This window comes from Haliotis asinina, chromosome 7 (genome assembly GCF_037392515.1).
Source record: "Haliotis asinina isolate JCU_RB_2024 chromosome 7, JCU_Hal_asi_v2, whole genome shotgun sequence".
In the NCBI taxonomy this organism is placed as follows: domain Eukaryota; kingdom Metazoa; phylum Mollusca; class Gastropoda; order Lepetellida; family Haliotidae; genus Haliotis; species Haliotis asinina.
In genome coordinates this window covers 8,255,298-8,283,135 of record NC_090286.1, presented here as the reverse complement: position 1 = coordinate 8,283,135, position 27,838 = coordinate 8,255,298, and the positions used below count along the sequence as shown (strand labels likewise).

Below are 27,838 nucleotides of genomic sequence, written 5' to 3'. Positions count from 1 at the left end.
CCCCGTGACGACCCTATACATCACGACCTCATCCATCACAACACAGCTGCTACATATCACGACACCATCTAACACGACCCCGTCTGTCACAACCCCATCACCACGCTATCTACAACGACCTAATCACACCTGTACTAATCACAGCCTATATATCACAACCTTTATATCACAATCCTATATAACAGTCCTGTATATCAAAGCTCCGTATTTCAAGATCTTGTCAAGCACAACCTCTCATTGGGACCTTTTGCCATGCACACCATCTCTACAACGATAGATGACCGTCCAATAAAAAACCACATTGTTTTCATGACCTGAGTCATAGTCTGTCGCCTGGAACCAAACCAATAAATGAGAAGTACGGTTAATGTGATTGGGAATATCTAGATTGCACAAGTGATGGAAGGCCAAAAGCAAGATGTGACTGACGGATCACTGAAAACTGATTCAGTTTCTACCTTAATGACCCCCGCATTGTGTGGTGGATAGGGTTTCTGGTTGTTGTGCAGAAGGTCCGAACAGAAGTGAGTGAGAGAGAGTGGTTCTACAGCGATTATAGCAACATTCCAGCAAGTTAAGAGCGGGGACACCAGAAATGGGCTTCACAGATTGTACACATGTAGGGAAACGAACCCGAGTCTTCGACGTGACGAGCGCGCTTTAGCCACCAGGCTACCGTACCGTTCCTCGAACAGGCCTTAAAGATGGTACTTGTTGTTGCCCTGCCTCGGTTGTCACAGGGATAAAACAGACCCGACGTCGACTGTGTGATCCTTGTCAAAACTTCGGAAAGGTGACTTAGTGGAACGAACTATCAAATTGAAATTTTTCAGCTAGTAGTTTCATCACTGGTAATATATATTATTGCGCGCATGCACGCACACACGCACAGAGAGAGAGAGAGAGAGAGAGAGAGAGAGAGAGAGGAGAGAGAGAGAGAGAAAGAGAGAGAGAGAGCGAGCGAGCGAGAGAGAGAGAGATGAACCCATGTACATCGCTGTCAGAGAAACACATGACAGTAGGGTGTTGCACTTACCAACAATACATTTGTTGAATAAAAACATATGTACAGATCAGATGATGCAATGTTCGCGATTTATTCAATCAATAACAAGAATCTATTTTTGATCCACTCACCTGCGACAGATTGCATTGCGTGTGAGCATCCGGCAGATGTAAGGCCTTGGATAGTCAGGTTCACTTTGACCATATCATATATATTGATATTTCATGCGACTAGATAGCGAGTCTACTCGCCTAAACAAACACTACGGATTGTCTGTAAGTCTACCAGCAGCACGTGTGTTAAGTCTTAGGGACATAGACGTATGAGTGCACAACTCCATCCAGTGTCTACAGCAAGCGGCATCAGCTGTCTCATCAAGCCCACGCCACCTGTTGCATTCAAACCCTGTCACCCGGTCACGTCAGTCCCATGGGGAGACGTCACCGGCATCGTTAGCCACAACACCTCCATCTCTCCCTCATGCCGTTACAGTTAGCATTTATAAGTAGTCCCATCACAATTAATTGTCGCGACATGCGCTCATCAAACAAGGGAGATAACTCTAATCGTCTGAAAGCAGCTGCCCGCTGTCAGATCAATAGCTATATTAATACGGGCAGGGCAACAATGTGAAGTGGCGACTGGGATCGTAGTACTTACTCTAACACAGAGCGGGTGAGAGGTAGGCTTGATGCCTGTCTCACTGTTGGCGGAATGATTGCAACAGCACGCCAACATCCTCTCACTCTCTCGCAGCGTGACGGATAACTTTCTACCATGTGCTTTGACAGTTCTGAAGAGAACACGCGCCAACCGTCTGGTACATTACCTAAGCGCGATATGCGTCGAAAGTTGCATCAACTCTGAATAAGTTGACAGACCGCATCAGGTAAACCGAATATCTCGTACCGAGGAATATTCTTCTGTCATCTGAGACTGAAACTATGTGATGTGATCCGTGTTCTGTGGTCACAGTGGGTTTCCGCACGCAATATGTCCATCCGTGCCCTCATCGACCCACGATCCTTCGTTTGCAGTTGAAACTGTAGCGCAATACAACAAGGTAACGCTTAGCTGGTGGACAATATTACCGTAATACGGCATGTGATTCGCGAACTGAATTAATGAACATCCACAGGTGAAAGAACACTCCGCGGCCCACCTGCCTAGAACACTGCAGCTTCGGTCTTTAATGAAGGATTGATAAGTAAATGTAATTGATAACAAGCCAGCTGGCGCTTCGCGAAACTTCTTTTCCGCTCAGTCTATAAAGGTGGCTGGAGGGAGGAAAACGCAATGGGTTTGTTTTTATGTGAAAGGGCAAAAGCCCTGGGCGATTGGCGGACAGTTGTAGCAGACGGCCATTGATGTGTGTTTAAGCGACGATGGGTCAGGCGACGTCGCCTCGACTAAGGTAGTTAGGGCCGTCCCTGAAAGAGATCGGCAGACAGGAAGCTGCACATGCCTACTAAGGATGTGGTCTGGTCATTGATGAGTGAGGATATACTCAAGTGAGTGACGTCTGCTCATGGTAGCACTGTGTTGAGTGACGTCTGTGTTTCAGTCTCCTAGTTCCTGAAGAAACTGAAGAAACTTCTCGTGTGTGGATTATGTCGAAGCGTCGACCACAATGTTGTGAGGCAGAAGTAGGCATGGTCATGTCGCTTCTGCTCCCTCCAAACACCCTGGAATACCCTTAATGTGGCGTCTACCTTTCCCGCCCATGCACCGGAGGGAGCACACGCCACTATGAAGCACATAGACAAGTCACATGCGATGCTTCTCGAGAACTTACGGATTATATCGGAATATCGCCGAAAGTCCATCGCTGAAAATGCCAGGTAAGTTGCCTAGAATTACTTTCAGTTCGATTACAACACCTGTCTCTATTCATCTCCAATGAATCTCTGGGTGACCCAACATGGGATGGTAGAGGAAGGGGATCTACTTGCTCTTTTGGATGTCCAGTGTAGATATAACAATATACTTTGTCATGGACACCTGACCTCACCTGACCTGACACCTGACATCTTTTCGCGCGGTGCTGTTGACGATATCCTTCAATGTCTCTAGATTGCTAGATGCAGAAGTCCACACTGGTCGTTACTTTTCAACCACAGGCCGATTGTCCTTTGACGTGAGTGACGGGGGAGACGTGTTTTAGAACGATACCTTTCATTCGGGTTTCAGCGTGTCTGTTTAGCACTGAATATGCCCATGGTGGTTTAGGGGTCTAAAGGCAAATGCCATCTCTGCTACGTTATCATTTCTTACAGAATACCCGAGTTGTTGTTCACCAACAATACATGACTCAAAGACAAATGTTGGTTGTGTGTTCTGCACTTACCTGTAAGCGTTGTTGGACAGCAAGTAGTGAAGCATGTTTCGTACAGGTACACACTACAGTTTCTGTTTAAGTGATCATATGATCATATGATCATATATTATGACCTGTGTATATAAATCGGATATGTAGATGATGATGTCATTTGATTCCTTACAGGTAGATGGTAATAATGCAGTTTAATTAATACAGGTAGAAGACTGATCTAATAGTCTACAGTTACAGGTAGATCATAAAATTGACACTGGGACGTAACATAATTATGACATATGGCAATTTCAGGTAGATTAAAACACTGACATTAAGACATTGCAAGTAGAGGTCATCTATTGGACATTTTGTGATTACAGATAGATTATACATTGACTTGAGGACATTGCAGGTGTAGTATATAACAGGATCATAATAATGATATCTGTCATATTAGTCACATTACATACATCAAGCCACACAGTCATCTCAATTATGTATACAACAATTACCGGTATACAACAATTACCGGTATACATTAATTATGAAAAGGTACATGACAGGTACATAAACGTATTTGAAGACTGGCAAAATATTCATAAAGGCGTGTGTGCCTTTGCTAATGGACCCTGATTAGAATCTGGGTTTGAGGGATGAGGTGTGGACTGCAAGTGTCCCGAACGGACATCATTGATGCGTCAGCTGTGTCCATCATGGTCAGTTTACTGTAGCAACTTCATGCTCTTCAGCAGCACCATCATCCATTCTTAACGGCCCCGAGTTCACAATTGTTCATGGCCTAAGTCACACTGTTATCATTGTATGTACATTCTCAGTGCTCATTGCATAGCAATATTTTCGATTTTAGTTATAACAATAATTGGACGTCTCGTGGATAACGTTCTTTCGAGCGCTGGTCTGACAAAGGGTTTCAAGGCTATGGGATGCAAACTTTATCATGAAATCTTTACTTCGTCAGTGAAGTCAAGACATTAATCGAAATTATATTCAGGTTTTGTTATCTTGTGGTCGTCTTGTTGGGACAAGACAAACCAAAAATATATCCCTGTCCTGCTACGCCTTGTCAAGATTTACTAGCAATATAAATCATGTTTCGTTACGTCATAGCTTTTCATAGTTGTCGTCTGGTTACATACGATAGCCCGCAATATGTTTATGTCTCGTAACGTCACAGCGTCTAATTTCCGTCATGTCAGGACATACGATAACCCGGAAATTGTTCACGTGTTTTTACGTCGTAGCGTCTCAAAGCTGTCTGATGTCATACGATAACCCGAAATATATCCACAGCCTGTTACGACATACAGTCTCATTTCCGTCTTGTCAGGACTTACGATAACCCGAAAATTATTCATATCTTGTTACGACATAGAGTCTCATTTCCGTCATGCCAGGACTCTGCTGTGACGTCATAACATTTTGATGTCCGTAAAGCAGGAACTTGGTGATTCATAAACATATGAATACGGCAGCGTTGGATTCGTGCTATGGAGTTTTGCTCTATTATAGCTAAACACCTTATCGATTCTTTAACATTGTTACTCCCCACACACAGGAGTGTCTTGTGTCAGCAAAATACCAATTATATTTTGGGCGGTGGTGTAGGCTTGCGGTTAAAGCGCTCGCTCGTCACATCGAAAGTCCGGTTTCGATTGCTAAAAGCGGCGCAAAACACAACTCACTCACTCACTTTTATGTCTTCTTTACAGAAAATGGTACTATGGCAATGCGACTCAGTACATTTTCAATCAAATATTCATTCGCTTACACGTCCGTGTGCTTGCCCCTTACCAGTTTTGTTTGAATGTCTACATCGAATCAGACATATTTCGGCCTTCGATATTCGTAGGTTTGACGTCTTTGAAAATTACCACCGTTTGCCAATTTTCTGTCAGATTTCTATTAACCATTTATGTTAATCCAGGTCGATAGTTTACCTGACCTGTGATTATGATGTCACAAAAAGCTTGAAGAGAAGTCATTGTTTTTATTTCTACATGTATCTCACATGTCGTCACGTAAATAGTATCCTACACAGGTGCTTGACTTCCTTTGTGTTTTGTAAGACATGCTTGTGTTGTTAGTAAAGCGTGCCTGTGTGTTTAGTAAGACATGCCCTTTAGGTAAGTAGGACATGTATGTGTGATTTGTAGGAGATGCCCTTGTGTCAAGTAAAATCTGCTTGTATATCTTAAGAAAATGTAACTTTGAAGATGCTGGTTAGAATTGGTATTCAGCAATCCATGCACAAATACGCATTCCGTTTTGTGTAAAGAGAAAAATAGCCATGAGTAATATAGGAATGGGTCGCTAAATTCTCTGATATATAGCAAGTGAGAGATGCCAATATTTGAAGTAAGGCATGTCTGAAAATGATAGAGGAGAACACACCATGGTGATGAAATTGGAATAGAAATTCGAAGAATGTCTATGAATGACGGAACGAATTAGTGTTTTTAGTTGCGTTTTGTTTTACAAACGCGAACACTTTGACCGTTTGTATGTATACAATAACTGGAAGCTATATGAATATCCGACGCACGCAGTATATATATTGTAGATAGCGCGGCTGCGGAATATTACCAGTACAGTCAACAAGTGCACATGTGTCATATTTAAACTACCATTATCACCATAATGTACATACAGGCGATTCCTTTGAAAAAACAAGCAAAAAAAAAAAAAAAAAAAAAAAAAAAAATTTAAGAATATCTGATTCGGGCGGTTTTGTAAGTTGTAAGAGAAATTAGACCGAGCAAATACTCTGTGCGTGTCGGTATCTATCTCGCAAGTGATGACGTGTAGATTTGTAGACATATGCTAAATATAGCTGCTGCCTGATCTTGTTTGATAAGGAAATGATCATGACAGATCAGTTAAGATCAATTATTCCATTGTATCTGGAGTTGGATCATGTAAAGTCTAATATCGCTGCGTCATCACGTATTATCCATTAAGAATGACTGGAATTCAAGCTAACCCTTTGAAGCATCTGGGTTTTGACTGGGATCTTCGGGATGGCACAAGTCAGGGATTGGGATTGTGTATATGGCTCTTCGAAACTGGACAAACATTTTGTAGGTCAGGCGTAACGGCGCAACGCACCACACAGTTCAGACAGTCAGGGTTTGTGAGCGAACATGTGGGTTCACTGTTCTCAGTGACAAAAGTCAGTGGATCATATGTGGTTATCGAGCATGCGGTTCTGCGAGGAGAGTTCACTAGGCCAGATGTTGTGATCGGATCGAACATGCGGTTCTCTGCAGACATGTTCAGTGAGCCGGGTTCTATGACTGAGCACACAGTTCCCAAAGATAGGCCAGATAGGTTTCGTTAGGCCAGATGTTGTGATCGGATCGAGCATGCTGTTCGGTAGGCCTGGGTATTGAGCATACGGGTCTCAGTGACAAGTTCACTTGGCCAGGGGCTGTGACTGAACCTACGTATGTCTGAGACAAGTTCAGAAGGCCACTGGCTGTGATTGAATATTCGGTTCTCTGAGACAGGTTCAGAAGGATAGAGGCTAAGATTAAGCATGTGGGTGTCCGAGACAAGTTCAGTAGGCAAGGGGCGGTGAATGAGTCTAAGGTTCTTAGAGACAAGTTGAGAAAGCTCGGGGCTGTGTTTGAATATACGGGTCTCAGAGACAAGTTCGGTAGGCTATGAGTTATTACTGAGCATACTGGGCTTGATGTGGAGAAAGAGACGGTGGCGCGAGAATGTGATCTGCCAGAGTGCCCCATGTTGTCTAGGTAGACCTACAGACACACACTCAATTCAATTACAGTGATAAGCCAATTCCTGTACACAGACTTTCAATCATATTACGGTTTCTAACAGCACAGCGCTCAGTAACGGCAGTTTGAGATTACACACTACTTGGAGGGGCATTGCAGGATGATGGCCAAAAGAACAACGCAGATACAACGCCTAGACATGAGAGGAGTGACGCTGGCTGTGTGAGACATCAGAGGAAGGGTGAGGTAGACGGTGTGAAACGTGAGTAGAAGGATAAGGCCGACTGTGTGAGACATCAGTAGAGGGATGAGGCCGGTTCTGTGAGACATTAGTAGAGGATGACGCCGACTGTGTGAGATATCATTAGAAGGGTGAGGTACACGGTGTGAAACGTGAGTAGAAGGATAAGGCCGACTGTGTGAGACATCAGAAGAAGGTACACTGTGTGAAACATGAGTACCAGAGTGAGGCAGACTACGTGAGACATGGGTAGAAGGGTGAGGCAGACTAGTGCGACATCAGTTGAAGGGTGAGGCAGACTAGTGCGACATCAGTTGAAGGGTGAGGCAGACTACGTGAGACATCAGTTGAAGATTGATGCAGATTACGTGAGACACCAGTTGAAGGGTGAGGAATGCAAGTGGCCAGATTGTGTTATCATAGGGTATATTACTCTGTGTTCAATTTAACTATAATTACCTTAACATTGTTACATTTAGTCGTGTTACACTGTTACATTTATCCATAAGTTACACTGTTACATTTAGTCATAGGTTACACTGTTACATTTAGCCTTAAGTTACACTGTTACATTTAGCCATACGTTACACTGTTACATTTTACATTGTTACTCTTTACCATCAGTTACAGTGTACTGTTAGTTACATTTTGAAGTGTTACATCTCACATTGATACCCCCAACAAGTTACAGTCTACTGTAAGTCTAAGTTGCATTTTAAAGTTTTAGACTTTACAATAAGATACATTGTACTACAATTTACATCTTACATCGTTACATTTCACCATGAGTTACAATGTACTATACTCTTAAAAGCAGGGGAACTGAACTTTCAGTGTACGACTGGGAGATATATGGGATTAAATCAATGTTGATACAATAATAATAAATGTTTTGAGAATGCATCGCCATATGGATTTCATTCAAAGCAAACCTGTTCGTTCAGTTATCCCCCTTGTTAGGTGACTGGAGTATGACATGAAAATTTCAGGTTTACAATTTTCAGTCAGTAGTGTGTGATTTGACCCTGAAAACACTGACCATGCACAGGTGCAAGAAAATTATCGTAAAAAATGGTCTACAGTGATGTATCGACCTGCCTGAAAAACTACAAAATTCATAATGATATCCCATGCACGTGTACGACACTCCATGCTCCCACGTTGTGCACGTGCTTTCCATGGATCGTGTTTGCGTGTGGTGATAACGTGAAATGATGCTGCATACACGAGATGAACGTCATTCTAAGGTTCCTGCATGGTTTTTTTTCTATCACACATCAGAGTTCGGGTTCCCCTACTTTTTTTAAAGAGTATATAAGTTCCATTTTACAGAGTTACACTTCAGCATAAGATACAGAATACTATAAGATATAATCAGTGCAAGGTACACTAATGTTGCATCTTCAATTAACAATAAGCAACATTTCACTGTTACATTTTATTTACATTTTGCGGAATTTTAGCATGTTACATTTTACCACAAGTTACAGTGTGCTATGCATGTAAATTTTACTGTTACATTGCCCATATTACATCCGCATTATCATCTACGCTTTGAGAAACAATATCCAGAACACGCCAACAGTCAAATCGATTAGTTTATTTTTCTGGTCATTCTGAATAATATTGCTTTATTCTCGTTTAGCATGTGTTTTAATCTTTCACATCCTGATTTCCTTCGGGACAAAGGGTTTGTAAAATGATACACAACGACGTCTACTTATTGCAATTTGAAAATTAATCGCTATAGGATTTTACAAGGCACAACTAGGAACTTGATACAGCTGTGAACGATTATGAAAGACTTGTGAAACTCGTGTGCGGAGTGTGCCAATTATTAGATTATATCTCGGCGTTTCTTTAGTGTTTGACGCATTGAAAAGAATACATTTTTAAAAAAATATTTAACAGAAAAGATAAAATTGTGTAGATATAAAAAAGGACGTGGCATTGTGACGTCATACAAAATGAGTTAAACTGCAAAAAAACAATTATACAAAAGATGATTAATTACCATTATTTTATGGTTTCTAATTTCTCACCTTAATAACAGTTTGCTATGTGTTAATGCACACACAAAATAATGTTCGCTGTCGTAGCTGACATATTTAAATGGTGATCCATTGATGAATACGTGTTGCATAAAATCGATCTCTAACAATATTTGTCACCCGCATTTTCATAATTAGAAGTATACGGGGAATATTTTTTTTCATTTTATGTTCAGATTAATTATCAAATACATTAATTTATCAGATTCCTGAAAGTGTTTGAAGAATTTTGATGATGAATATTTTGTTCTACACATCCGGAAATGTGATGAAAAGTTTCAAGATGGCAGATTTTCTGCAAGTCAAATAATATTAAACGAAAACAACTTTTTTCTCTGAGAACGTTCCATCTTGATGATGTTTCTTTCGTCTCGTGCGCCAGAATATTTGAAAGTAATTGGTGTCAATAACTCACCCATGGAGGTTAATGAGAAGTCGGGGGTGTACAGTATCCAAGTTTATCTTTACACCGGATTATCGTACTTGTTGCGCTACGAGGAAAAACTACAACATGGCAGTCTAGATAAGACGTCGGGTTTCGTTTCCGGACAGATCGTCATAGAAACCAAAATATTTAATAGTGACAGGGAAGGAATTGCAGCTGGAAATTCAATATTCAATTTCGTTTTCGAAAGAGACATTTTCGTCCATATAGACGTGTAATTTAATTTGTCAGTCATTTTGTTTTATTGTCAAATTTTATGAAAATAATATGAATTCGTGTAAAGCGTAGTACCCCGAGTTATTTGAAAATTGAACTCATGGAGACGGCTTGTCGTTGCGACGTGATTTGTCTAATGTGTCGAGTGTTGTGTGATAGGGCCTGTCTGCTGTTTTAAGTGTTGCACAGCATTGCCATTACTTGTCTGCTGCTTTGACAATCCAATACACAATTCCGTAACAAAGTAACACATTGACTTATATGTGGCAGGAGACTGAACAATCCAATACACAATTCCGTAACAAAGTAACACATTGACTTATATGTGGCAGGAGACTGAACAATCCAATACACAATTCCGTAACAAAGTAACACATTGACTTATATGTGGCAGGAGACTGAACAATCCAATACACAAATCCGTAACAAAGTAACACATTGACTTATACGTGGCGGGAGACTGAACAATCCAATACACAACTCCGTAACAACATGACACATTGACTTAAATGTGGCAGGAGACCGAACAATCCAAATTCACAACTCCATAACAACGTGACATGTGCGACCACAGAGTGCATTTTCTAAATCTCAAGGTCAGATTAAAACCGTGACACATATGTGACATTTGACTACGTTATCTGACACTCGACGACGCAACACCACGACATATATGCGACCATAAGACTGCGTTATCTAACACTCAACGGCAACATAAAGTCATTACTGACTGTTGTGTCTACTTGTTGTGTCTCAACAATGGAGCCTTTATCGTGGCTGCCATATGGCGTGCGGAAAGAGAAATAGGGTATGTTATCAAGGACAATGCCAAGTTGGAGATATCTCAGAATCAGAGAACGAAACTCTCCCCTTGTCTTTTTATCAGGAAAGAAAGAGCGTGTTAAATGTGGGCGCGAAATCTGTTGAATAATGTGTTTGCGGTGGAAATGTGTCAATGGAGATGAAATACAAGTTCATTATACTGACCCGACTAAAATTAAATTGAGACAGACACATGTATTCAGTACAAGTGGCCATCAGTATGGTGCTATTTCTTTTTTACCACATGCTAAATATAGTTCATAGAACACACATACACACACACTCGCACGCGCAAGCACACAGACATACATGAACCTACGTAGGTATGTACGGACACACCCACACCCTCACATATACACCAACCAACAACCCCCCAACAACACCACCACCCCCTCCCACCTACCCCAACCCCCAGCCCCCTCAATATGAAACAGCACCTGTTTATAACATCACTCGGCATTGTCCATGTACCCTCAGCCACAGTGTAGAACATTCGAAAGACAGAAAACAGTAAATTTCAGTATAATATTATCAGATGTGATAAATGTTTTCATATTGGGTTGGTAGATTCATGTTTCACACAAAAATATGTTTCGGAGGAATGTTCCATTTCACAGATGGAATCACGAAATAAATAACGCTCTAAACAAGAACACAAGTTAATTGTTGTGTAGAGACAATAATTCCCTTATTTGTCCTAATCACACTGTGGTTTCACGATACCTGATCACGATTCTCTGCTTGTGTCGTGTTATGACATTGATTAATTCCAGCACAAGAGCCCGATAAGGATTTGGTGAAAATCATTGTCATTCTATCAGCTCTGAGCGCTTTGGTCGTTCATCGTGGGATGATGTATCTACAGACTGAATAAGGTGGTGTGCTGGGATCATGTTTCATTTTCGTGTGCCCATTGTGTCTGTTATTAAGTTTTGCAATCATGTTGTTTATCCGAGAAGCCGGACCTACAAAAACCTCACAGAACATACCAAAACATTTCACAGAATATTCCACAGAATATCTCGGTACAGTTCACAGACCATCACAGACCTCCTGACAGAAAACCTCACATTACATCTCACAGAACACCTGAACATTTCTTGATTCTATGACAGTGCCACGTGATGTGCTCTGTGAGATGTCATGTGAGATGGTGGATGATATGCCATGTGCGATATTCTGTGGGATGCCATATGAGGTATTCTGTGGGATGCTATATGAGATATTCTGTTTGATGCCATGTGAGATATTCTACGACGTGTTCTGTGAGATATTCTGTGAGTTGGCATGTGAGATATTCTGTGGGACGACATGTTAGATATTCTATGAGGTGTTCTGTGACATATTCTGTGGGATGACATGTTAGATATTCTATGAGGTGTTCTGTGACATATTCTGTGGGATGACATGTTAGATATTCTATGAGGTGTTCTGTGAGATATTCTGTGAGGTGGCATGTGAGATATTCTGTGGGATACCTTGTAAGATAATCTATGAGGTGTTCTGTGAGATATTCTTTGAGATGACATGTGAGATGTTCTGTGAGATGCTACATGAGATATCCTGTGAGATGCAGTGTGAGATGTTTTGTGAGATGTTTTGTGAAATGATCGGTGAGATGTCATGTGAGATATCCTGTGAGATGTTCGGTGCGATGTCATGTGAGATATTCTGTGAGATGTTCGGTGAGATGTCATGTGAGATATTCTGTGAGATGTTCGGTGAGATGTCATGTGAGATATTCCGTGAGATGTTCGGTGAGATGTCATGTGAGATATTCTGTGAGATGTTCGGTGAGATGTCATGTGAGATATTATGTGAGATGTTCGGTGAGATGTCATGTGAGATATTCTGTGAGATGTTCGGTGAGATGTCATGTGAGATATTCTGTGAGATGTTCGGTGAGATGTCATGTGAGATATTCCGTGAGATATTCGGTGAGATGTTCACACATAAACGTAATAAGTGTTTGTATGACACGGTGACATCACGTGATATAAAATCAAGTCTCAGCATTTGTTAGTGAGTGTGTTGGGTTTAACTCGGAACTTCTTGTTTTTTCACGGCGTGTGTGTATGATGCATGTCCGAAGTGATGTAGCTTCTAAAGTCTACCAGTTTGGCCCCAATACTTTGCTGACAAACCCAGAAACATAAATGGGGATTCGAACCCGCGATAACGCTATTGTAGACTGAAAGAAGTATTAAAGACGAGTGGATCACCCGAACCGCTCCTCTGAAGCTATCATAGTGGTCGGGTAGCCAAGCGGTCAAAGCGTTCGCTCATCACGCTGAAGAGCCGGGTTCAGTTCCCCATCTGAGAACAATATGTGTCTGGTGTCACCTGCTAGATGTTCGTGGAATATTGCCAAAAGCGGTGTAAAACTAAACTCACTCTCGCACTCTGAATATATCGGTAAAGCTCCATAAAGAAGCACTCAGGTCTGGGGGCAGCCTCGGCCGCCTGTTGGCAGAGAAACCGTGGGCTTTCCAGGCTTATCTCTGCTAATCCTACACAGACAGACGGTTAACTATAGAGTGACGGTAACCCGAGCACGCCTGCAATTAACTGTGTTTTTACTACAAGCAAAGAATTGCCCTGGCCAAGACCCCTGCTTTGTCGGGAGGGTATTACCATTGACTTTGTGTCACAGCGAGACTCACTAACAGAACAGTGCAACTCGTACAGCAAAAAACGTAAAGGACACACAACCAATATTTGTGTGTGTGTGTGTGTGTGTGTGTGTGTGTTTGTGTGTGTGTGTTTGTGTGTGTGTGTGTGTGTGTGTGTGTGTGTGTGTGTGTGTGTGTGTGTCACAGCCGAAATGAATCACGAAACATCTTGATGCTGAAATATCAATTTTTCTCGCAAAAAAGCCATAAGAGAAGTCTGATCACGTTATTAATATACAAATATACAGCGACAGTGAGGTGTCTCTACTGAGTGTTTACTGTTGTGTTTAGCAGTATGTATTTGGTTTGTTTCTAACGGGTACCACCAGATGAGCAGGATGCAAACACGTGACATCATCACTATTTGGCGCATGCTCTGTCATCGTGTTTCATGATGACAAAAACTGACTTGTCCGGTCCAGACTGAATTTTTTTAAATTGTTTTTATTTGCCTCTTTACTTTACACCAAACGGTCAGGTATTTCAATGATAATTATTGTACTTGATGTCCGAAATGCAAATTGCTTGTCGTAAGAGACGACAAACGGAATCGGGTTTTCATGTTCGCTGACATGATTTGCACGTGTCATTGTATTTCAGGTATGTGGGTGCTCCACTATTTACAAACCGCTGTCACATGGAATATTCCCGAGTGTGGCGTAAAACAACAGCACCTCCTCCCCCCCAAAAAAAACAAAACAAAAAAAACAAAAACAAAAACAAAAAAACAAAAACAAAAAAAACAAACACCCCCCCAAAAAAAAACAAAAACAAAAAAACCCAACAACACAAAACACTAAAACCCATGCTCTTAGATTCGGATGCAGGTTTCTCTGAAACCTTACTTTCACTCCCGCTTGCTGTTCTTGATAGTGAGCTATGCGCTACAATTACATCACAGACAAAAAGACAACGTTTACAAAACACCACATGTACAGTTTTCAAGGTATAAAAAACCAAAGTTCTCATATCATTGTTTTTTTTTTTTTGCTTTCACAAAACCCGACCGCATATAATCTTCTTCGCTGCTAGCTTGCAGCCAGAATTCTTCAATAAGACTCCAAGGATACTATCTTCACTTGCTACTCAGATGACGCCTGATTAGACCAGCCCATCTCTGATCTCAGTCTTCCAGGGCTGTAGCCTCTCAAAGAACTCAGGACTTCTGACAACCTTGTCGCAGCTTCAGGTAAACGGCTTGTAAGAGGTTCGGTAAGAGCCAGAACCGTTGGCATCTTGGTCGGTTCTTCAATTAACGCACACGGGATCAGTCTCAAGACTGTGGAAGAAAATACCGTTAATTGGCACGTGTCGAAGAGTTTATTAAGGGTTGAAAGGGTGCAAAGCGGGATCCAGCCTTTTCGGAAACAAAGTTGGATTTTAGTAAATGCGATTTTGTACAAATATTTCAAGATGGTTTGGCGTGTTAGATATATTTTAAACCTAAGCGGCGGGGTAGCTCAGTGGTTAAAGCCGAAGACCAGAGGTTCGATATCCCACCTGGATACGATGTGTGAAAGCAATTTCTCGTGTCCCCTTGTGATATTGCTATAATATTGCTAAAAGCAACGTAAAACCAAACTCACTCTCTCTGACTTGTTCTTTTAATATTTCCATATCAGACAAATTAAGCGCTTAACACTCAGTTTACATACACGATGGCTGATGCGATTGGACGCCTTCGTTGAGCGTTCCCACTCAACGCTGATGTGATCACCTGACCTGCGTTATTTTTTTGTGATAGCTTTATACAGTAATCTCGTAGATTGAAAGTATGGTGGCCATGAAGCTGGGGCCAACCTGTCATGCACTCCATCGTTGACTAGCCAGAGCAAGGAGCGCTTGTGACGTATGCCAAGGAAAATGATGGCGTCATATCAATGTACCACACAATATCGCGATGAGTTATTTCAGGACCAGATATGAAGGTCACACCGGGATCTTGAGCGACCCTTGATTTCAATCGAGATGATTTTCCGTGCCCACACGTGTTATTAATACCGCAAAAACTACAGAACCTATTAATAGCGTGAGCGATCCTATCACGCCGCCGTTGATGCCTGCTGTGTTGGAGGCTTATGAATCCAGACGTCAGACAGTCACGGTGAGGCAGACACCAGACGGAGTCGTGGTGATATAGACGCTAATTTATGTAATGATATGGATGACATATTTGTTTTGACTGAGCCATAATTCAGTCACTGTGTGAGAAATGGTCACTTGCCCGCCCCCCCGTGGCCAGTAACAATTCAGTCGACTCAATCCAATCTTCACAGTCACTGGCCAAACAGGCTAGTGATTATTCATGGGGTCATTTTAAAAATATACTCTTTTAAATCATGCAAGATTATAGCTTGATAAATTATCTTATTTTACCTTTTGTAATCCTTGCTTAGTTTCTACAATCATATTTTGGGTCGTGAATAATGTTGTGGGCTTGTAACTCTCAGGCATGGCTAGCATGCCTGGGAAGCAAAGTGTCTATTAATCATATTTATCTTGACAGTGTATCGGTGATTTGGACGCTAATTTGTCTTCACAATGTCTCGTGAATTTGGACGCCATATTTGTCTTGACAAAGTCTCGTGAGTTTGGATGCTACATTTTTCTTGACAAAGTCTCGTGAATTTGGCCGCCATATTTGCCTTTATTGGGAAATTGGATGTTCTTTAACATATTTTGAGTAGTACATGAACTAATTTCGACGATTACAATATGTTGCCTCAGGAAATATTGACATTTGATTAGTTCAAGAGAACTAATCCGAGAACCCTTCATTGTGAATGATTGGTCAAAGTTCACCCAAGGGTCACCTGACGCTTCACTGGGGAGATATCACTCTTCAAACACTGAGGTATTCTATTAACTTGAGGCAAGTGATTCAGAGTTACAATTTATTCTCTTGTTTCTATTCGCAGGATATACATTTCAGTTGTTTGTATATCTATCGCTTAGAATGTGGCGTCTCTACTTTCCCATTGTTTTGACATTTACGTCTTGCAAAGCCTATTGGTTAAAGTGTTCGCTCTTCATTCCAAAGACCCGGGTTCGATTCCCCTCACGGGTACAATGTGTGAAACCCATTTCTGGTGTCCCCGTCTTGACACTTCTGGAATAGTGCTGACAGTGTCGCAAAACTCACTCACTCATGCATGCAATTTTGTGGTGTTTCACGGTAAAGATGACTGTTTGGATTGAGTTTATTATGTTCGGGGCGCTGCGATAGCCTAGTGGTTAAAGCGTTAGCTGATCACACTGATGACCAGGGTTCGAGTCCCCTCACGGGTGCAATGTGTGAAGCCCATGTCTGGTGTCCCCTGACTTGATATTGCCGGAATATTGTTAATTTGCTATTACTGTATATTGTTTAAAACAGTACTTTTGTGTTCCTTGGACATTGTGTAAACTCATATCAATCGTCTATACAGAGGTAAACAACGCTATTTATAACATTCGGACACTCGGCAGCAGTCATGCTCGAAATATGAATGTATACTCGAAAGAACATATTCATAAGTATTATTATGTTTTACAGATTAAGATAAAAATGCAGCAGAGAGGGTTCGGGTGATCCTGGCACAGTCAGGCTGGTAAAAGCTCATCATCAGCGCAAGGGCCCTCGCCTCCTCTACACGCAGCCCAGATAGCGAATGGGACTTCTCCCAGGAAACACTGCCTAGTCGAACCCACCACTTTTCGGAGAATATGAAGGCTCCCCAACACTGCAGCCTTCTGCATTACCCAGATTGTCAGAAGGGCTGTGCTCCCGATGGAGAACTCGGGCACTCTCCTGACCTGCGCCAAGAGGTCAGGAGGTACCAAACCAAGGTCACCGAGAACAATGGGGAGCCTGACGACAGTGTACTTGGGATGCAAACGAGACATTTCAAAGGCGAGGTCCGCATATCGTATCCCACCTGTGTTGCTTCTCATACCAAGCTTATTTCGCGGCAATCGCCGTGAAAGAAATTAACTGAATGAAACATGCAATACTGATAACGTTTTATGTTTTTTCCATGTTTCGATCTACCGATCGATGGCGGACCGGCATTGGCGAGGTGTGGCGATTGTTATTTGTCGGGGCGTGGTCATATCAGATGCTTGTGTTGTATGGGGATACTGGATTGTATGTGTCAGCTTTTAAGTCAATACAAACTAAAGAGCTATTGCTAATAATGGCGATGCGTGAATATTGGTAAATAGGTTGCTTTTAGAAATATTCCAGCAATATCACGGCGGGGACAGCAGAAATGGACTTCACACACTGTACCCCGTCGGGAATCGAACCAGGATGTTTGGAGTGACGAGCGGACGCTTTAATCGATATACTACCCTACCGCTCCTAATAGAGGATGAGTGAGTGATGATGTTTTTCGCCTCTTTTAGAAATAGTCCAGCGGAGGACATCAGAAATGGGCTTCACACATTGTACCCCTCGGGAATCGAACCCGAATATTCCGCGCGATGAGCGAACGCTTTATCCACTAGGCTACCCACCTCCCCTCATAAAAGTAATCACGGTTTGTGTTGCGAGTAAAGGAGTCAGACTGTCTTGCTTGATCCTCATTATTGCCTTCTATCTGCATGCTCATGATATCAGTCTCTGGTTCAAATCATTTACAAAACACGTCATTCAACTTTGCTGAATTCGCAGTAAAACAACAAACAAACAAGCAAAACGCCATCAAATGAACGGACGACTTCATTTTTAACAGATCACGGGGACTCATCACTTTTGTTGTTATCGGCTGCTCGGATTATGCAGATTTGAAGGTTCAGTTGCCAATCCGTTATCATCTTAATTAAGTTATAATTGTAAATGAATTTCGGAAGAGTATGAACTGACATCTACAAACAAACTTGACTCCATTGTCAGTACATGGTAGTTTATGAGCTTGCAGCAAACTGAATCACCCCTGCCGGTCGGTGCTAATGATGAAGATCAGGCATCATCACTGAGTGACCTTATTATCATTAAGCCTGATCAAAGAATAGTCTGCAGAAAATTACATATGATTGTCTAAAGGGCGATATTTCGTAATCACTGATGCAACTGTATGTCTGAATTTCAAAGACGCACATGACGTAGGAACATATTCCTGCAAGTAGTGGGGACACTACAACTGAATATATTCTCATTTCCTTTTTGATTAAGTTCAGGTTCATTTTACCATTGTGATCATTGCCCGTCGACAACGCAATTATTTCGTCATAAGGTTTGTTTGTTTGTCTGTTGTTTAACGCCACATTAACGTCACGCAATATTCCAGCTATCTGCTGGCGGTCTGTAAATAATCGAGTGTGTACTAGACAATACAGTGATCAACAGCATGAGCATGAAATACGACGCCATGTGTCAATCAAGTCACCGAGCCTGACACCTCGATCCCGTTAGTCGCCTCTTACGATAAGAATGGGTTGCTGAAGACCAGTTATAACCCTGACTTTCATGGGCCAGTAGTTGTAGTAGTAGTAGTAGTAGTAGTAGTAGTAGTAGTAGTAGTAGTAGTCGTAGCAGCAGCAATAGTAGTTGTAGTTGTAGCCGTCGTTGAACTGAATTCTTAGAACGTAGTTGTCGGAATAACATCACAAACCACGTGTGTATGACCTCGAGAAAACGAGCTTGCTTTATCAGGAAAACGTTCAATCAATATTAGTGTCAGCATTAGTTTTCAAATTATTCGAATGTTTACAACAAATAAATCGTATCATGTCACTCATAAAAGTCTGCAACCAGAGCGGTATCCAATGCGTTTAGGCACAGGGCACTCTTGCACTGAATGTTTCATTTGGGAGAAACATGAAGGTATCACAACATGATATGAAGATCATTGGATAACGATAAAACCCAGCTTATGGTCTTCATCAAGCTTAACTTGTTGCAGTTATCCTTGGCTTGTACTGATTCACGATACCCAGGGGCCACGTGACAATCTAGTTATTGTCCTGCGTTCCCCCTAGCTGAAATATTAACCGTAGATAGAGGGTTGGCGGTTGACCGGTATCAAGATGCAGCTTGCAAAGTGTTGTTGAAAGAGAGTAATTATTGACGATTGACTCTCGTCAGTGTGTGTTGTACTGTGTTGTTTAGGATGATTGGGTATTGGTGGTTGACTGGTGTCAATATATATCTTGTACGGTGTCGTTTAGCATCTTTATGAATTTGGCGGTTGACATGTGTCAGTATGTGTATTGTCCTGTGTTGGTGGTTGACTGGTGTCATTATGTTTGTTGTACTATGTTGTTTAGGAAGATTGAGGATTGATGGTTGACAGGTGTCAATATGTTTGTTGTACTATGTTGTTTAGGAAGATTGAGGATTGATGGTTGACAGGTGTCAATATGTTTGTTGTACTATGTTGTTTAGGAAGATTGAGGATTGGTGGTTGACTGGTGTCATTATGTTTGTTGTACTATGTTGTTTAGGAAGATTGGGGATTGATGGTTGACTGGTGTCATTATGTTTGTTGTACTATGTTGTTAAAAAGGATTGGGGATTGATGGTTGACTGGTGTCAATATGTGCGATGTTCTGTATTGTTCAGGGAGATGGACGCGATCAGTAATGATCAAGCTCGTCTATTTGTAAAGTATTTGGACACAACAGAGATCATAGGTCAAGCCTGTGAGTCTGGCCGATAAATTGTGGTCATTACTCTGACCATTAGTACATATAACAGTTACAACAGTCACGAAAGATGGAGTGTATGTTTCGACTCAGCCACAAGTGAATGTGTGTGTGTGTGTGTGTGTGTGTGCGCGCGCGTGTGCGCGCGATGAAAGTATGACAGCAATCAAAACTATCAGGTGTGAAATGTAAGCCATAGTAATATATTTAGAGTTTCAAGATGGTACACATTTTGTTTTTCGTAAACATTGTACTTTAATAGGGAAACAAAACACAAGTACTCGTTATCTTTGGCAAGATATCCGGTATCTCATTAACGAATCCGCAATCACAATTACACACAGTCATAGAAGTCAGGTTTTGTCCTATTACGTTGCTTTTACCTTTTTATACTTCACATCAAACCAAAGCACGAAAAACCGTCGCCATTATTTATTGAACAAGATCCCATTCAGTACATAAGGCATGTTAGTAGTGAAACTGATATGGTGAGTGAGTGAGTTTAGTTTTGCGCCGCACTCAGCAATATTCCAGCTATATGGCGGCTGTCTGTAAATTATCGAGTCTGGACCAGACAATCCAGTGATCAACAACATGAGCATCGATCTGCGCAATTGGGAACAGATGACATGTGTCAACCAAGTCAGCGAGCCTGACTATCCGATCCCGTTAGTCACTTCTTACGACAACCACAGTCGCCTTTTGTGGCACGCATGGGTTGCGGAAAATTTACAGAGCGGAAAATTTAATATAAGAAAAAGAAATATATATATCCAAACAGATGAAACATTTTTAAAGGAATGGAATAAATGTCACATTTCCTCTTGTGTTCTCTTCATCATCCGTTTCCTCCATGGCTTCATCGTTTGCATTTTATTAATCTTGTAAACCCAATATCCTAGATAGAATGATGAAGAAGAACCGTGTAGGCGATTATCGATACGCACGGGGAACATCTAGCTGTACATGTTGTCCACTAATCGGTATTGCACAATGGTGACGTGCAGCAAATGCAACATGGACATTAATCAATCTGGACTACAATAACTTTATGTAATTCAACTTACGTAATTATGTAATTCAAATTCAAGAGGTCTTCAAAAGCAGGATGAACCTCCGGATAGAATTGGTCTACAGAAAACCCATCCTTCTCGTAAGAGACGTCCAACGTGATGGGGCGGTTAGACTAATGGTTGATGCATGACATCCCATTTGTGTAGATTGATGCTCATGATGACAAAAGCTGGTTTTGTGGTCAAGATTCGATTATAAACAGACCATTGTCAGGTGGCTGGAACATTGCTGAAAGTTACGTTAAAGAAGGAGGATGATCCTGAGTATATTTATATATCATATAGATAAATCAAACCAGAATGACTTTTCTCCAAAACGCTTCGTTGTTTACTCTTCGGGGTGATTCTAGCAGTTACGGTATGACATCACTACGGTATGACATCACTACGGTATGACATCACTACGGTATGACATCATTACGGTATGACATCATTACGGTATGACATCATTACATATATGTTCTGACATCACAATAGGGACATCATTCTGGGGCGACAAGGAGAACGCTTGCAATGATTGGTTTGAACCTATTTATAAACAATTATTTACACAGAACCCAAATATAGCTGTAGTATTGCTGAGTTAAATAAGGAACAACTAGAGAAACATAGACAAAAATATTGAGATATATATAAAATCTCAACAACGAGTGTTGCAAGATCATGCTGTGACATTTCTAGTGAGGTTATTTTTGTGTTTGAATGTATCAATAGTTATATATAATGACAGACTTATTATTTCCATCACGTTATCGAGTGATAAATCCTTCCAAAAACGCATTAAACAAACCTCAAATCAATATGTTTATGAGATGAAATAAACTCTGAAATTGTATAATCTCAATCTACATCACCTCAGTACCTATAAAGATGGTGGTTTCTGCCTCAAAGCGCAAGTAAACCATGCATACGAATGCATTGTATCACTTCGTCCTGTTTCACGGCTGGGGCGGGAAAGGAAAAAGATGTCCCGAACGCTAGGTCCTCGGACAATCGATGACCGATGACAAGTCCCCTCTAAGTCGTTATGCTCTTGCAATCAGACCACCGCCATTAAGCTAAATATACACAGCGCAACACACTACGACAAGCAAATGCACCAGCTCATTTAATCATAATAGATATAATTTTCTGTTTGAAGAGTAAATCTTTAGTCGGCAAACAGACTTCGTAGATCACTAATCGATACACCTGTAACACAATTTGTGAATGTTAGGTTTGCGACTATTGAGGCACCGTACAACGAACAATGGTCAGTCAGATTTCATTGATCGGGCGTCCAAGAGCAATGAAGAATCGACCCGTATAGGTCATGTGTTTGTACTGAGAGACCGTGCACAGTTAACTTGCATTAAATGTTACGTGCAATACCAACTAACATAGTTTACCGTCATGACATGTACCATTCATTACATCAATTAGCGAGATGTTTAACGAAAACCACTTATAGCGTTTTGATACGTCATGAGCAAATTAAATAAAATCCCAACATATTAGCATTCTCTGATTGTTTCCTGTTAGTGACTATATGTTGATAATTCCACGTTCACGAACGTCGTTCAAGGTATGCGATAACTCCAGTGTTGGAATTCCCTAAGGTGTACGCCATTGTGAAATTCGCTTATTGAACTTTTTTTCTGATTGAATTCAATACCCATTTGAAATAGACCACGCAATGTGGATTAATGTTGATTTAATGGAAAGGTCTGGAAACTATGAAATGTAGATTTACGTCAGTGAGTTAATGGGTTAAATATCAGCACCGAACCGCTTGCTATGTAAATTATTTTGGGTATTACTATAGCTCGAGGCAGATTAGATCATGTGAAATCAATGACGTGACCGACTCTGTAGGCGACGTAGAACGGTTTTTAGAAGACGTATCTCCTAATGATAAATTGACGTTGAATGATAAATGCATTGACTTTGATTTTTTGATAAATGGATTAACTTTTAAATGATGATGGATCGAATATCGGTGAAGAGAGATGGCGAGAAAATACACGTTGTTTTTCTCATATTACAGATGTGAACACCTATAACTTTTTCTCGACCTTGAATTAACGATACCAAATTGTGGATTGAGGGTGAATTGATAATAACAGAAAGTGTAGATTGGTGTTGAATCTATGATACCAAATCATGAAGATTGACACTGAACTAACCATGACATCATGTTGACTGACGTTGGATTCATGACAACGTGGTGAAAAGTGACGTCGAAATTATATTGCAGTGAAGATTAAAATTGAACTAAGGATAACAAACTGTAGACTGACCTTAATTAACGATAACGAACTGCACACTGACTTTGAATTAACGATAACGAACTGCACACTGACTTTGAATTAACGATAACGAACTGCACACTGACTTTGAATTAACGATAACGAACTGCACACTGACTTTGAATTAACGATAACGAACTGCACATTGACTTTGAATTAACGATAACGAACTGCACACTGACTTTGAATTAACGATAACGAACTGCACACTGACTTTGAATTAACGATAACGAACTGCACACTGACTTTGAATTAACGATAACGAACTGCACACTGACTTTGAATTAACGATAACGAACTGCACACTGACTTTGAATTAACGATAACGAACTGCACACTGACTTTGAATTAACGATAACGAACTGCACACTGACTTTGAATTAACGATAACGAACTGCACACTGACTTTGAATTAACAAACAAGGAAACTGACGTTGACGTAATCGCTGCAAATACTGTGAACTGACGTTGACGTAATCGCTGCAAATAATGTGAACTGACGTTGACGTAATCTCTGCAAATACTGTGAACTGACGTTGACGTAATCTCTGCAAATACTGTGAACTGACGTTGAATACCTAAATGTTAACAGTGTTGATAATGTACAGTGCATGCCATTGTCGAATAAAGGATAACACACAGTACAGATTAAGGTTGGTGGTATAACGCGCAATATGGATTATTGCTGAATTAGTGATAAAGAGTAGATTAAGTACGAGTTTATGATAAGAGACAGTGAAATCTTTCGTTGAGTAAAATATATATCAAGGATATTCTCATTAATGAAGTTATCTTATCCAAGTTAAGTTCTGTTCATTTTGGAAACTGAGCAAATAAAACAAGCCGTCTTCAAAATCAATACAGTCATAATGGAATATGTAAATAAGAAAGTTTCAAAACGTAAAACACTGCTTGTCCCTGTTTGTATTATTTTTATGACGAGGCGTTTCCGTCATTATGGTGAAATATTCAGTGTAGGCTTTTCATATTATTTACCTATATACGTGACATGTTAAACCTAGTTACACCGGGTCATACATTACTCACAGTTAAACCTGGTTACCTGTTACACTGTAACACCTGGTCATCCGGTACACTTGGTTATCTGTAGCATTCTGTTACCCCTGGTCATCTGTTACACCTAGTTACACCTGGTCATCTGTTGAACTCTGTTATATCTCGTTATCTGTTTCACCTGACATCTGTTACACTCTGTTACACCTGGACATCTGTTACGCTCTATTACACCTGGTTATCTGTTACACTCTCTTACACATGGTAATCTGTTACACCTGAACATCTGTTACACAGTTACACTTGGTCGCCTGCTACATTCAGTTAAACCTGGTGAGTTGTTCAAACCAGTTACGCTTAAACATATGTTACACTCAGTTACACCTGGTCATCCACGTGGTTATCTGTCATACCATGTTACACCTGGTCACCCGTCTTAACCAGGCGATAAAATATCAACTCAAACCGACAGTGTTTCGCTTTATTTCATATGCTCCTTAACGCATAATGAAAATTACGATCAATATTCTGTTATCTGAAATGCAATAGCCACTAAAGCTTTTAAACTATTACGTTTAATTGGTAAAAAGAGACTAATATAAATTTCTAAACTATCTCCCTGCCCGTTGTTTCTTGGATAAAAGCAAAATATCGATTTCTCGTAAGAAATAAGTCTCTGGGGAATTACAAGTAACAACATTTCCAAATCAAAAGATTTGTTTCTTCTCTATCTAAGGTTAGTTGAAACTGGGTTTTCTTTGGCACTGACATTTTATATTCACCAATGCCATTGTCACAGTAATACTTATGAAACGGTTCCATGAGACTCCACGGAACTTCACGAGACTGAACGATACGTGGTCAATGTATGCGGTTGTTATTCAATATGATCTATGGTTGTCAGGGATTGGAAGTGTTTATATACAATAGGTTATATGGTTGTCAGGAATTGAAAGTGTTCATATATATTTGGGTCTATGGTTGTCAGAGATTGTAAATGCTCTTATACTGTAGGGTCCAATTTTGTGAGTTATAGGAAGGTGTGTTAATATTAATTCCGTTATGCGTAAGAAAATGAAATGTTCATATTGAACAGGGTCCGCTGTCAGGTATGGGGAAAACATGATACAAAATTTCGTAAAATATTTAAATTTACTACAGTAAGCTGTGTGCCAACATCTGGCGGTAAACTTTCCAACATGCCACACTGGTCAGCTAAAGTTGCTTAACAAAATTATTCTAATTGGAAAAGTCTGAAACTGTTTCAATGGCTGACCTTCTTAAGAAAGGATAATTCGTTTGAAAACATGACATGCTGAATGCTTTGAAAGAAAAGGTTTTGTGAAAATGAGAAATAGCGAAACCTACTAAACACCAATTCTTGAAGCTTTGAGGGAGAACTAGTTTCGTGTCTAAAAAATATCACACTCATGGAACGGTATAGTTAACGCGTAATTGTTCGGATATGATTATTGTAATATATAATTTGCTTCTGTCCAAAAGACCGGAAATGAGCCTGTCACGTGTCACAGCATGTTTAAGCATTGCAACAACGCTGTTCATTCGCCACGATCTATCCTAACCATACAGGACAACGCCTTTATAATGAATAGTAATACGTACAATTTGAAACACATTATCCCTCGCTCTGTGTAGTTTTCTTCCGTCACTTCCGTATCTGAGTCGGTTAGCTAAATGGCTCTGGCCCGAAAAGGGTTTCCGAAATATTTTTTGCAATTAATTCCATAGTGATATTCAACTCTTCTAATGGGATTTGATCCTCACCGGGGATTATTTCCTGGCACAGGCATAGAAATTACTGAATATGGTTTGGAGGGCCCTCACAGCCATTGATCCTGGACTAGTGTCCGGCGTTCTATTTGGTCTATTACTATCTATGTCTCCAATTAGCCCTGCATTGAAAACCTTTAGTTCTGTTCTGTTCCATACAACGGTAAAACCACCATCTGCTTCTTGCACCATATCAAGCTGTAGTGTCTAGCTTGTTATCCTCAAATTTGTATTTAATGGATAACACGTTCGGGTTTATTGCACAGACGCAACGATTCGGTGAAGATTCTTCACCATTTTAAGCTGTAATGTATAGCTGGTTATCCTTAAGTTGCCTTGAATGGATAGCAAGGTCTGGTGTATTGCGCAGAGATGACGTTTCTATGTGGATTCTTGTACCATATCAAGCTATGGTGTGTAGCTTGTTATCTGTAAAGTTGTGTGCATGTGTATGACGTTTCTCACCTACAACGATACGGTAAAACCACTAGGAAAACCGGTGTCTGGAATGGACGCTGCCAGACCTGCAATATCTCTGATTGTTGGACAAAGCAAATGATTTCTTCACTGAAAGTTGATATGATAATAATAATTTTTTTATTAACAGACAGAGCAAATGGTTTGTTGGTGCCAGAATGGTGATTCAGAGGTCCTTAAGTTTTACGCTTTCGGACATGTACTTTGCTCCTTATTGCGGGAAAGACAGGTTTCTAGAATGAAAACTTAAGCTACCAGCCTTTTAATATATTTACTTGTTGGCAACAGGTTTCTGATAATATCTCTTATAGTGAGTGAGTGAGTGTAGTTTCACGCCGCAATATTCCAGCTATATGGCGGCGGTCTGTAATAATCGAGTCTGGACCAGACAATCCAATGATCAACAACATTAGCATCGATCTGCGCAATGGGGAACCGATGACATGTGTCAACCAAGTCAGCGAGCCTGACCACACGATCCCGTTAGACGACTCTTACGACAAGCATAGGTTGCTGAAGCCCTATTCTATCCCGGGACCTTAACGGGTCTATGTCTCTTACAAATAGACACATAAAGTGGTTTGTTGATGCCAGAACAGGTGGTAACGTCTCCATGTAAATCATGATTGTTTCAGAAGTAAATAGACTTGCAATATCTCCATTTCGGAGTGGAGAGAACAAACGGTTTATTCGGAGGGTCTGGCGGTTCTTAGATTTGAAGGTTACTGACTTGTACCGTGACTCGTTATTGCGGTACAGATCAAAATATTTCAAGAATGGACATTAACGGACTTGTATATCTTATTATCGGCCTGCCCAACCATGATGATGTGATAAAACTTGATTTAACCAATGACATTACTTTACTTATGACATTATGGCCATCGTTAGATCTCATTGTATGACCTCACTGCATGACCTCGTTGTATGACCTCATTGTATGACCCCGTTGGATCACCTTATTGTATAACCTCGTTGTATGACCAGATTGTATGACCTCATTGTATGACCTCACCGAAGATGTAACAGTACCTCTGCTATGA

The 27,838-nt window shown here is 40.7% G+C and overlaps 1 protein-coding gene across 1 annotated transcript in view; it reads left to right on the top strand.

The window, feature by feature from the left end:
* The first annotated feature begins 2,406 nt into the window (after positions 1-2,406).
* The window catches only part of LOC137291829 (potassium voltage-gated channel subfamily B member 2-like), a 228,820-nt gene continuing 203,388 nt past the window's right edge, over positions 2,407-27,838 (top strand). Inside the window, exon 1 of the mRNA XM_067823366.1 lies at positions 2,407-2,847. Coding sequence (XP_067679467.1) covers positions 2,756-2,847 — 92 coding nt within the window. The 5' untranslated portion in view covers positions 2,407-2,755. The remainder of the gene's footprint in view (positions 2,848-27,838) is intronic.